The sequence below is a fragment of the Carassius carassius genome, chromosome 10 (assembly GCF_963082965.1).
Source record: "Carassius carassius chromosome 10, fCarCar2.1, whole genome shotgun sequence".
Taxonomy (NCBI): domain Eukaryota; kingdom Metazoa; phylum Chordata; class Actinopteri; order Cypriniformes; family Cyprinidae; genus Carassius; species Carassius carassius.
This window is the reverse complement of record NC_081764.1, coordinates 33,467,594-33,480,034: the sequence shown is the minus strand read 5'-3', so window position 1 is coordinate 33,480,034 and position 12,441 is coordinate 33,467,594. Positions and strand designations below refer to the sequence as shown.

At 35.8% G+C, this 12,441-nt stretch overlaps 1 protein-coding gene across 1 annotated transcript in view; it reads left to right on the top strand.

Annotated features, from left to right (window-relative positions):
- The window catches only part of szt2 (SZT2 subunit of KICSTOR complex), an 84,461-nt gene that overhangs the window by 24,976 nt on the left and 47,044 nt on the right, over nucleotides 1–12,441 (top strand). Inside the window, exons 32-46 of the mRNA XM_059559542.1 lie at nucleotides 460–762; nucleotides 1,638–1,776; nucleotides 1,853–1,969; nucleotides 2,050–2,119; nucleotides 3,122–3,307; nucleotides 3,424–3,660; nucleotides 5,039–5,291; nucleotides 6,374–6,448; nucleotides 6,534–6,672; nucleotides 7,687–7,786; nucleotides 7,892–8,012; nucleotides 9,322–9,474; nucleotides 9,577–9,679; nucleotides 11,468–11,582; nucleotides 11,863–11,950. Of these exons, the coding sequence (XP_059415525.1) occupies nucleotides 460–762; nucleotides 1,638–1,776; nucleotides 1,853–1,969; nucleotides 2,050–2,119; nucleotides 3,122–3,307; nucleotides 3,424–3,660; nucleotides 5,039–5,291; nucleotides 6,374–6,448; nucleotides 6,534–6,672; nucleotides 7,687–7,786; nucleotides 7,892–8,012; nucleotides 9,322–9,474; nucleotides 9,577–9,679; nucleotides 11,468–11,582; nucleotides 11,863–11,950 (2,199 nt within the window). The remainder of the gene's footprint in view (nucleotides 1–459; nucleotides 763–1,637; nucleotides 1,777–1,852; nucleotides 1,970–2,049; nucleotides 2,120–3,121; nucleotides 3,308–3,423; nucleotides 3,661–5,038; nucleotides 5,292–6,373; nucleotides 6,449–6,533; nucleotides 6,673–7,686; nucleotides 7,787–7,891; nucleotides 8,013–9,321; nucleotides 9,475–9,576; nucleotides 9,680–11,467; nucleotides 11,583–11,862; nucleotides 11,951–12,441) is intronic.

Here is a 12,441-nt window from a genome sequence, read left to right as displayed (position 1 = left end):
AACCTTAGTGTGTTTATATGAACACGTGAGACATATGAGACATGCCTTTTATTTGGATTATTCATTCATTTATTAGATTTTTTTTTTTTTTCTTAAATTTTCAATTTAGTTTTGTGATTCGACATATTTCAATTTCACAAAGAAATGTGCAACATTTTTGTCTAAAAATAAAAGCACACCATTTCATTTATAATTGGCCAAAAAAAAAATTAAATCATGGGAAAATCGTATGATTAAATCAGTTCTGTAAATCATAACATTCCTTTTAGTAATTAATAATATTTTTCCTTGCATGCAAAGCCACGGTGCCATTTAACCTTTAACAGTGACTTTAGTAGGGTCCGTTGATTTGATGTTATTCGGAAAGTTTATGTGCATTTATTAGTGTTTTTCACCCGTTAGTAAACTTGCAGTATATTATAACATGGTTACCCATGTTTATGTTTTGCGTATGCACAGAGAACGTGTCGGGCTGCTGCATCGTGACGGAGAGTGACACGGATCTGGAGGTGGAGTATCAGGATTGTGGGAATGGCAGAGCGGAGGCTGGAGGACAGGGAGCAGGTGAAGGCGAGTCTCCGTCAGACTCCAACACGGTGAACCAGGACGAGGACTCCTTCAGTATTTTGGACGGAGACTCTCTGCTGGAGCTGGAGGGTCCACAGCCGGAGATGCCTCCTCTGTTCGTGCACCTCACCTGCTCCGTCAACATGAAGAGCTGCCATGGATCCATGCCCACGCAAACACTGCCAACCTGTCTGGGTGAGACTCTGAACACAGTCATTTAACAGCGTCGCATTCACGTCTCTTCCCTAAAGTTCACTAACGATGTCAGTCAAGATTCGTTGACCAAAACATTTATCTTTTTGTTTCTTAATGCAAGGTTGTTTTTAACTGTACTGTATATTTGCATACAGCATTTTGACACTTTTCACACAAATCAAGTTAGAATTGAATAACATTACAAAAGATTTATATATGCTCATAAAAGCTTTTTATGATGGGCAGTCTTCTTTACATTAATAATAGTGCTAAATACTAAATAAGTATGTATATGATATGTACATGACTTATGTTAATTAGCTTATGGTTGTGATCTGGAACTGTCATTTAAAATCTAACGTAATCATTTAAAAGAAGACATTTAACCATTTAAATGTATTAATTTGAAGGATTTGCTAAATATATTTATGAAAATATGCCACATCAAAATCCTGATCAACAGTGTTGTTAAAATTAAAAATAAAGCAAATTATTTTCTAAAAATAAAAATCTAAAAGCTAACAAAATATTTAATTAATTGAAATTAAGATTAAATAAATATTAGATGAAAATGTTGAGTTACGTTGTTAAAATGTTACATCGGCAAACAACTGAAATAAAATAAGTTGAAGTGCTAAAAAAAAACGAAACTTATGAAAACTAATAAAAAAAATCTTAATAAAAGAATTACTAAAATACAAACCGAAAATAAATAAATGTTAATTTAAAATATTACTAAATTATATAATAATACATAAAATATTGTACCAATATTTTATATAAAACTATAACACAAATTATAATAATATAAAAAAATTATAATTATAACATGGTTCATGTATTTGAATATAAACTTTTTTAAAATTTGTTTTCAGGTGAAGTCATTTCCTGTCTTGAGAACGCTGAGGATCTTCAGTGGGTGGATCTGAAGCAGTTGTCTGTCACTCTGGATATCTTCGTGCTCACGTTACCTCTGGAGATCGAGGCCATGGCTCCTGACTTCCATCACAACAGGTCAGTGTTTGTGAAGCGTCTACGAGTGAGGAACATGCTGGAGTGATCCTGACTGTCCTCTGTGCGTCTGCTGTAGATACACGTCTGAGAGCAGTGTGTCTCTGAACCGCTCTCCTGGACAGCCCTCGTCCTATCGCTCTGACGAGGAGCTCATGGCCAATCTGGACGGCCTGCGCGGGGTCGGTGTGGAAAGGTGAGCGTTCGGAGCTCCACAGACATCTTCTAGATCCAAATATCTTGAGGATTAACTTTTCATTCTGTCGTCTCCTGCAGTATGTCTGGAGATCCCTTGTCCAAACTTCCTGTTCCACACAAAATGGCTGTTTTAGCCACCATGGATGAGGTGAGAGTGCAAAGATTTCAGTAAACATTAAAGAGATTACATTTTTTATTTAATAACATTTCATCTTTTCAAACAATGAAATGGCCCATTAGTAATGAATTGCTAACATTTAACTAACAGTGAGCAATGCATATTTTATAGTATTTATTAATGTTCGCTAAAATTAGTTAATAAAAATACAACTATTTATTGCTCAATTCCATAAAATGATATTTCCAAATTCATCTTTTCATTTGAACAATGTATTGGTAAATGTTGAAATTAGCATTGATTTAATTATTCTTGTAATGTAGTATAAAGTGACATTTGTTAATTTATGATATATTATAATATATAATATGTTAATATAATTTTTATTCATTTTTATTTCAGGTTTAATTATTTTAGTACTTTAAATAAAAATTTTAAATGTTAACAACTTTTTTACAAATATTTTATTTTATTTCAGTCAACATTTATATTTTTACTGCATTTATTGAACAAAAATGTTTTTGTTTTTATAATTTTTCCTAATGTCAATATAAGTTTTATTCATTATTGTTTCAGTTTGAATTATTTTAGTATTTTAAATAAAAATAAAAAATGTTAACTAATTATTTTTTTATATATCAGTTAAGATTTATTTACAAATTGTATTCTATTTAATACAAATGTCTCCTGTTTTTTCTTTTTTTTATAACTTTTTTCTAGTGTCAATATCATTATTTTTTTCAGTTTTAATTATTTTAGTACTTTATAAATTTGAAATGTTAACCAATTGAAAAAAAAAAATTAACAATTTTTTTTTATATCAGTTAACATTTATTTTATAATTTTATTGTATTTATTTAAGACAAATGTCTCTTGTTTTTTGTTTTAATATTTTTTTCTAATGTCAATATCATCATTATTATTTAATTTTTTTCAGTTAAATGTCTCATGGTTTAGTTAAGTTGTTGTTGTTGTGATATACAGTATAACACATACATTATGGAAGCTGTATGATATAATAACCGGTTTCAGATCCGCTGGCTGTTGGAGGATGAGATGGTCTCTGCTCTGCGGCGCTCGTCTGTCATCAGCTCCTCTACGCTGCAGAAAGTGTCGGAGCACGTGTGTCGCTCCAGCGGCCGGCCGCAGTGCCACTCTGAGCTCGTTCCCCTCCAGTTCGTGTTTGGTCCCGAGCAGTCGCTGGAGAAGTTTCAAGAGGTTTGAACTCAAGCCATGACCTCTATTACTGGTGTTAAGTGTCTGCAGGAAAGGTCAGGAACGAGATTATGTTCTGCTCCGCTGTTTAATAACACGTCCCTGCTTCCTCACTGCAGGAGTTCAAGAGGTTATCTCTTCCTGGTTACCTGCTGAACGCCGAGCAGCACAACTTCCACTACGTCTCACTGAGTCGCCAGCAGTCTCACAGACTCCAGCTGTCTAACATCGCTGCTCAGTACTCGGGAACTAGCTCTCAGCGAACCAGCCAGTGTCCCGAGCTGGAGGACAGAGCCAGAGCATCAGCAAACATCTGCACGACAGACAAAGACAGAGAAAGAGAGCCTGACACTGAGGTAGTTATCAAAAACCTCTCAAACCACACTTGAAGATTAAGTGTGATTTAAGTAAACTCCGGTTTAACATGGGCAGCTGTCTTATAAATCAACATCCTAACTCGAATGGAAACTCAAAATGAATGAAAGCGAAACTCGACTCAGTTGATTTCAGTAGAACTGTACATTAACATTTTAAGCCAACGATGCAGTGGTTTAATAAAGCAGAATACATAGTAGACGCAAAAAAATATGGTTTAAATAGTCATGTGTTGATTAGAATTTAAATAATCTATATTTTAGCTAGTGAATGAATATGATCAAGAAGTATATTTGTAGTTGATCTGAAACATTTTTCAAACTTTGACCACAGTCTCAAAAAACAGGATTTTTCACTTTGCAGTGCCTTTTTCATCAAAGGATCAAAAGTTTTCAATATGAAAGAAACTAACATTAATTTGATTTATTTTAAAGATGCATTATATTATTATTTTAAGGATGCATTAAAATTATCATTTCAAAAAGACATTTATAATGTTATAAAACTATTTTTTTTAAATGACAGCTTATTACAAACCTGATGAATTTCAATGGGGATGTTATTCCAGATGACAATAGCTCTATACAGGACGGTTTTCTTCATAAAATTAGTTTTTGGATAGGAGTTTATTTGCCTTTGTGGTGTTATGCACCATGAAATCAATTTTTGTTTTGATCCAGTAATCATACTTTTAGTTTTGGATATATTTGAGACTAATTTGTTTTTGCTAACCCACTCATACACCGAATCCAATTCTCTAGACAGAACTGGATTAAGCATAGTAAACAGTTGAGGCATCTGCAAACATTGTCATTGATGCTTTTTCTGACAGTTAAAGGTAAATCATTAATAAAAACAGAAAACAAAAGAGGACCCAAACAACTTCCTTGAGGTAAACCACATACTAAACTTTTATAATTAGATAAACAACCATTGTAAATAATCCGCTGAGTTCTGTGGGAAAGATAACTTTTCATCAGTGCAACAGCCGAAGGAGTGAAGCCATAGCTCTTCAATTTCTCAATTAAAATATGCTGGTCTATTACATCAAAAGTGGCACTGAAGTCCATGGAGGGAAATTTATGATGGAAATGGAAATAAATACATAAACAACAAACATTCAAATGTGTGATTTCAGGATTTTATTAAGAAAGAAAGAAAAGGTGTAAAGTGATACAAGAGACATGAAACGAGCACAAAATCAGAGGCTGGAGATTATTATACAAAACATCTGACCTCAGAATGCATTGACTGACCGATCAAAATCAAATCTCCCAAAGAGCCTTGTTATAATATCGTCTTTTTGTTGTCTTCCTCTTCATCTGGTGTATGATTGATTGTGTTTTTTTTTTCCTGGAGCAGGTTGAGTGTGGAGACACGCAGAGGGCCGATGAGGACACACGGCCTGCAGCAGCTGATTCAGCCAGCGAGTCTCTCTCGGAGACCTCTGACCCCGGGCAGATCAAGCAGGCCGACCCCGAGGAGACTCGACCTCAGAGTGCTCACCTGCAGGCAGGCAGCAGCAGCACCGAGCGCTCGTCTGATCACATGTCCCCTCCAAAAACACCCTCCGCTGCCAGCCTGGCCGAGTCCGTGCAGTCCACCACACACAGTGAGTGTCACCAGAAACCAGCCGCATCTGAGTTAACTGACATCCAAACACAGCAAACAAGGCCTGCACATTATGAGAATGGAAAAAAAAAAGCAAATGTGAGATGAAAACCACAGCTCTGCTGAGAAGCCGCAAACATTTCAATGCCAGTCAATGGCAGGTGCCAGAGTCAGCTTAAAGAAATAGTTCAGGCAGAAATGAAAATGTCCTGATAGTTTGCTCACCTTCAGGTCATCCAAGATGTAGATGAGTTTGTTTCTTCATCAGGTTTGGAGAAATATAGCATCACATCACTTGCTCATCAATGGATGCTCTGCAGTGAATGGGTGCCGTCACAATAAGAATAATCCACACTGCTCCAGTCCATCAGTTAATGTCTTGTGAAGAGAAAAGCTGCATGTTTGTAAGAAACAAATCCATCAGTAAGACGTTTTTAACTTCAAACCATCATTTCCAGTCAAAATGTGAGTCCATAATCTCATAATAAATCTTCCTTCAGGAGAAAAAAACGCATCTGGTCTGAATCAGGAGAGAAATATGCACAGATCAAGCAATGTTTACAAGCCAAAACAGTTTGAAACTAAACTAATATGTTGGTGGATTTCGATGTGAGAGACAACAGAGGAAGGACTTTTTCACCTAAGGAAGCAATTTTATGAGATTATGGACTCATATTTTGGCTGGAAATTGATGGATTTGTTTCTTACAAACATGCATCTTTTCTCTTCACATGATGTTTACTGGTGGACTGGAGTGGTGTGTATTACTTGTGGATTATTGTGATGTTTTTATCTGCTGTCTGGACTCTCATTCTGACGGCACCCATTCACTGCAGAGCATCCATTGATGAGCATTTCTCCAAACCGGATGAAGAAACAAACTTATCTACATCCTGGATGGATTAAGGATGAGGAAATTTTCAGCAATTTTTTATTTATGGGTAAACAATTTCTGTAAAGCAGAGATCGATAACTAAACTAAACAGTGTTTTTTCTTTTTTTTTTTTGTATTTCCATTGTTCAACTCTAATAATAAAGTTTGTACTGTTTATTCTGAGCGGCTTTGATTCCTGTTGCTTTCAGGCAGTGGGAAACTGCGTCCCAGTCGAGTTCAGAGTGTGGTCTCCAGTCAGGGCAGCCTGGACTCAGACATGCTGGGTGAGACTTCACTCAACACACAGCATGTTAACATCACAGTCATGGTTCCTTACGGTCCCTGTCCTCTCTGCTGTGTGTGTTTCAGGTTATGACGGAGGCAGCAGTGACTCTGAGTGCGACGGACCCACTATGAATGAGCAGGAGAGACAGACGCCACTCATGCCTGATTTCTGGCTCATCATCAGAATTCACCAGGACAGGGTGGAGGTTTTCTCTCACACCAGGTACTGCTGCAGAGACTCGCTCGGGTGACGAAATTCACATTCAGAAAGCGCCAAATGCAAGCACAAATCAGCATGTTAATTGGCTGGTAGACGACTGGTTTAAAGCACAATGTAAGAATGATCGTTTGTCACTCTTTGTCTTATTGAAGCCGCACTTATTATTACTTGTATTTGGTGCTTTCAACGTATTACACATCAGTACAGTTTCATAGTTTATTGACATGATTGTTTGTTGTTTGGAAAGGAGTGTGATTTTTATATATATATATATATATATATATATATATATATATATATATATATATACAATTATAAATTTATATATATATATATATATATATATATATATATATATATATATATATATATATATATATATACAATTATATAATTGTATAATTTAAAATTATTTGTATTAGTTAAATAATTAATTTTTCTAAATTATTATTATTATTATTATTATTAATAATATTAATAAATAATTTTGTTTTAGAAATAATACTTTTAAAAGCACACACATTTATAATTGATTATTTAATGCTATTTGAAGATTATTAATTTATTAATTACTTTTAATTGAATTTAATTACTTTTAAACTGTTTTATATTATTATATAATATACCATTATTTCTTTTAACAATATGTAAATAAATCACGATTTTCCCTATTAAAAAATTATGGCAGGAAGACAAATAAATAATCTCCTTCAATTTTCAAAGCTGTTTACAAAATAGTATAATTATATAAAAACAAATAATGTCAAAACGTGTTTGTTTTTTTTTCTTGTCATTTATGGAGAGTGTTCAGTACCTGTTCACAGAAAGTGTCAAAATATGCCTCAAGTGTTGTTTGTTGTCCAGGTTTTACTCCTATAAATGTGTTCAGTTGTTCTCTAAACATGTGAAACATACAAATGAGCAGCATTTCAAACATCCCCAGACATGCAAACAAAACCGAGCTGAGAATGTTAAAACACTTTGTACTGTTGTGAATCTCGAGCGTTGTGTTGGCAGGAGTTTTAACAGAGAGGAAGAGGAGGAGATCCCAGAGTACCTGCGTCTTCATCAGCTGGTGGTGAGGAGGATTGGAGAAATGTGCCGAACAGTCAACCAGGTAAAGAAGAGTCAGCTCATTCTGAGCCACTATCTCTGATCTTCTGATCCTCGAGCACTGTTCTCCACTGTGTTCCTCTGTGACCTCCCATGGTTCTCTCCACAGCGCCTCCTGCTGCAGGACCTGCATGATAGTCACGTGTGTCACTCTCTCCTGGTGGCTGAGAGCGAAGAGGACATCTGGAAGAACGAGTCGCTCTACCGACCCAGGATGACCAACTCTGACGGTACAGTACTCAATGACACACACACACTCTCTCTACACACCAGAGCCGGGCTCCTAACTTCTTTGACAGGAAGTGCCCATTTGAAATGTTTTAGTTTTAAAAATAGCTACATCACTCAGAAAATTGTCATAATTCAGCTAGATTTCTTCATCTGTTAAAATCTTTTGTATGGGAACCAAACCTTCCAGCTCGAATGCTCTGCTTTTCCATGCTTTTCCATTTTCCATCTCACATTTAGAGTCTTTTATGCCCAAAATGCTGAAGGTTTAGTGCAAAAAAAACAAAAACAAATAGTTTGACTTGTGAGTTACTCACTATTTCTAATGGGCAAATAATCAGTGAAATGTAATGCAAACAAATGCATGAAATATTAACAGAGTCATGGTGAAATTATTTCAATTCATTATTATTAATATCTAATAAAATTGTGATTCACAATTTTTTAAATGCAATGTTTGAAACTTTGAGTTCAAAACTCTTGCAGTGCATGTTTAACACTGTGAAAAAATACATTAAATCCCACTACAGATATTTAAACATTCTTCATTCGAGACAACAAAAATGACAAGATATTAAGTTTAGCATTCTGAAAAACATATCAAAATTAAGAAAATGAAAACAAGAAAACATTTCTGCCACTCAGAGAAAAACAACAACAAAAGCTTAAAGGGACGGCAACTTAAACCTTAAACCAATTTAAATTACATTTTTTGGGTGAACTAACCCTTTAAATCAATTTTTTTTTTTTTACCGTTGGCTTTTTTCTTTCTTTCTTGTTTTAAGCATAAACTTGCTTAATTTTAATTCAGAAATGAATTAACTAATTGCATTTCGATTTAAGAACGCTTAGATATTTGCACTGGAAAACAAGGCGAACTTATCTTGATTTCAGTTTTATTTTAATGAATTATGTTGCCCTGTGCTCAGGCCAGACCCACACCACGTGTATGGCTTTGTGTGGATGAAAATGCTGATATATATTGTTGCACTTTTGACATGCAGTACAGATTTAACAACATCAGCTGCTGATTTAAAATGCAGCACAATTTAGACTGAAGCAAACTGAGACAGCAGTTTGAGTCTGAGCACTCGGCTGTTTAGTGTGAATTACTGCACTAATGTCCTCATAGAGGTCTGTAGGTCTGCCTCAGACTGTGCAAATGAATTGGATCCAGTCGACCAAAGCGATCAACGCTCAAATGCTTAATTTCTGTAGTACAACTTTAGGTGCTCTGTGGGCCTGTTGAGTTCAGCTAATCCTGCTAATCGCCCTTTTGTTATGAAATTAAGATGAAAGTCTCCTCCCCAGACTACAATGCAGATGAGAGCTATCAGCCGCGGGACTACCTTGCCGCCACCATGCAGTTCATCCCGGGTTACTTCGCCTGTGATGTGGTCTGGAGCACCGTTATTTATATTCACCCCCGCCTCAAAATGGGACCCAACATGGGCGTGTCCCGAGGTGAGTGACACCACAGCGGACCAATCAGGTGGTTCCTCATGGAATCATGTGTTTAGCATGAACAACTGGGTTGAGATGATTTGTTTTCTCTGGTTCTTTCAGCTATCCAGGCTCTGCGCTCCGTTCTAAACGCTTTCTGTGTGGTAAACCGCAAAAACATGTTTGTTTATCAGGAGCGCACCACCAAATCTGTGTTCTACCTCCGGTGAGTCACAACCTCTGCATATTAATTATTGAGCAATATGAGTTTCCAGTGAATGATGCTGGTATCTGAGGAGCACAGTAAATGAGAGTTTGTTGGTCCCACACTAAGGTCATGGGTTCGATTCCCAGGGAGTGCATGAACTGATGACGTGTTTACCTCGAGTAGAAAGTAAACCGCTTTGGATAAAAAACATTTCCAAATGCGTCAGTATAAATGTGAATGTTAAAGTATTAATTTACACTACTGTTTAAAAGTTTGGGGTTGGTAAGATTAAAAAAAAATAAGAATTCTCTTCTGCTCTCCAGGGCTGCATTTATTCGATTAAAACTACAGAAAATAAAAAGTGAAATATTATTACAACTTAAAATAACTGTTTTCTGTGTGAATCTCTGTTAAAGTGTAATTTATTTCTATGATGCACAGCTGTATTTTCAGCATCATTCCTCCAGTCTTCAGTGTCACATGATCTTCAGAAATCATGAAAATATTCTGATTTGCTGCTCAAGAAACATTTCTGATTATTATCAATGTTCTTTTGAGAAACAGTGATATTTTTTTGGTTTTCAGGATTGTTGAAACTTGTAAAAGTTTAAAACTGTGTAAAGTATAAAAATATTCCTAAATATGTAGAAAAAAAAGATAAAAACAGAACAGCGACAAAAGACATCCATCTAAAATAATTTAAATAGACCAACAATCAAAACAGCGAAGAAAGAAAGCAAGAAAAACTGCAATTTGGCTGAAAATTCAGCATTTATCTTATTTTTTAAGAATCAAATATTGATTAAATTAACTCGTATCTACTCATTTTTTATTATTTTTACTATTTTGAACATTGTAAAATAATAATTAATTATATTTTTAAATGATTATAACTATGACATATAGACATGTTTGTATATATTATTGATGTATATTCATAGAATTTATTTGAAATAAAAAAAATGTTTGTAACATTATAAATGTATTTACTGTAATTTCTGATCACCTTAATGCTAAATAAAAGTATTCATTTCTCTTTATTAAACAATAAATTACCCAGTTTTTCACTGGGTAGTGCATCTGTTTATTTTTAGATTTATTACCTAATTCATATTTCTATGCCAGATAAATCCAGTTCTGGTTGCCAAATACATTCTGTCATCATCTCATTTAAAAAGATCTTGTTCCCTTAATCATCCTCAATTTAATTAATACTTTTAGCTCAGGTTATGAAGCTGCTATTTCAAAGGAACTTTTATATACCGTATTTTTGGGACTATAAGTCGCACCTGAGTATAAGTCGCATTTATTTAGAACCAAGAACCAAGAGAAAACATTACCGTCTACAGCCTCGAGAGGGCGCTCTATGTCTTCAGTGTAGACTACAGGAGAACTGAGCAGCATAGAGCGCCCTCTCGCGGCTGGAGACGGTAATGTTTTCTATTGGTTCATTTGTCTTAGTTCATTTCTCTTGGTTCATGTCAAATTAATTTTGATAAATAAGTCGCACCTAACTATAAGTCGCAGGACCAGCCAAACTATGAAAAAAAGTGCGACTTATAGACCGGAAAATACGGTATATAATGCCTACACATTCACAAATATTTATAATTTGCATAGCCAAAATCATTATTGCACAGTATTTACCTGTGATTTAAAAAGAATTGAAAGCAGAAAATGTTTTGATATATCTGTCTGCCACTATAATATCTCCCCATAATCTCTTAGTGCTGTAAGTGATGCTGGAATGTATTTGAACTCTTTCCTCGTTCTTGTCCTCCTCGTCACTTCTGTGTGTCTCCACAGACTCTCCGAGACGTCTCAGGCAGGGAAGTACAGTGATTTGGATGGAAACGTGCACGTGTCTCGCTCTGTGGGTCTGGCCCGCAGCCAGGAGCCGCTGGGCTCTGAGGACCTCACGGTAACATTCACACACTGTCACTTCTCATTATGCTTTAGGAAACCAGAGCCCTCAGCAGCCATTAGGGCTCAGATCGCCTTCCAGAGTTGACTGATTTACCTGCTGCTCGCAAAGCACTGACGTATCCTTGTGCTTACGCCCTTTATAAGCCTCATCCTGAGCTATAGAAATGTGAGCGGTTATGTATTTATATCCTAAAGAGCAGGTGTAGAACGTGCTCCCATGAGCCCGATGTGTGATGTTGTATGTAAGTGTGTGATGACATGTCTCATGTTCACAGTCATCACGCTCATCTGTGGAAGGCTCCAGGCCGGTTGGACTGGTGGACAAACACATTCTGCTGCAGGTGCATGGCGTAGGGACCGCAGGTGAGAGAGAGGGATAGATAAATGTTTCTCACAGTACAGTGACAAACCAAAAGATGAATGAAGTGTGCTGGTTTCTATGAGGGATGTTACACCACTACACCAGCCATGATTTCTGAAAGCAAAACCAGTGAACCTTTAAGTTCAGACCAATTCTTGCGTTCGTAAAAAGCTGGACTGAACACTACTCAGTGTAATTTAAACTGTACAGGTTCTTGAATATACATCACTTATGGTCAGATTTGTTGTAAAAGAAGCAAGATGCAGCACAACGACCAACGTATTTTTAAATGGAACGACATTTAAAAAATAGCAGAGAATGAAAAGCAAGAATGAGTCGTGTAAACGAATGACAAATCTGCCTTTGTTTTAATTCTGGACAGCAAATGTTGATTAATCTACCCATATCGACTCATTCTTTATTATGACTATTTTGCACATTTTAGAATAATAGGAAAATTATGCCGTGTTTCCACCGAAATTACCCGGAACAT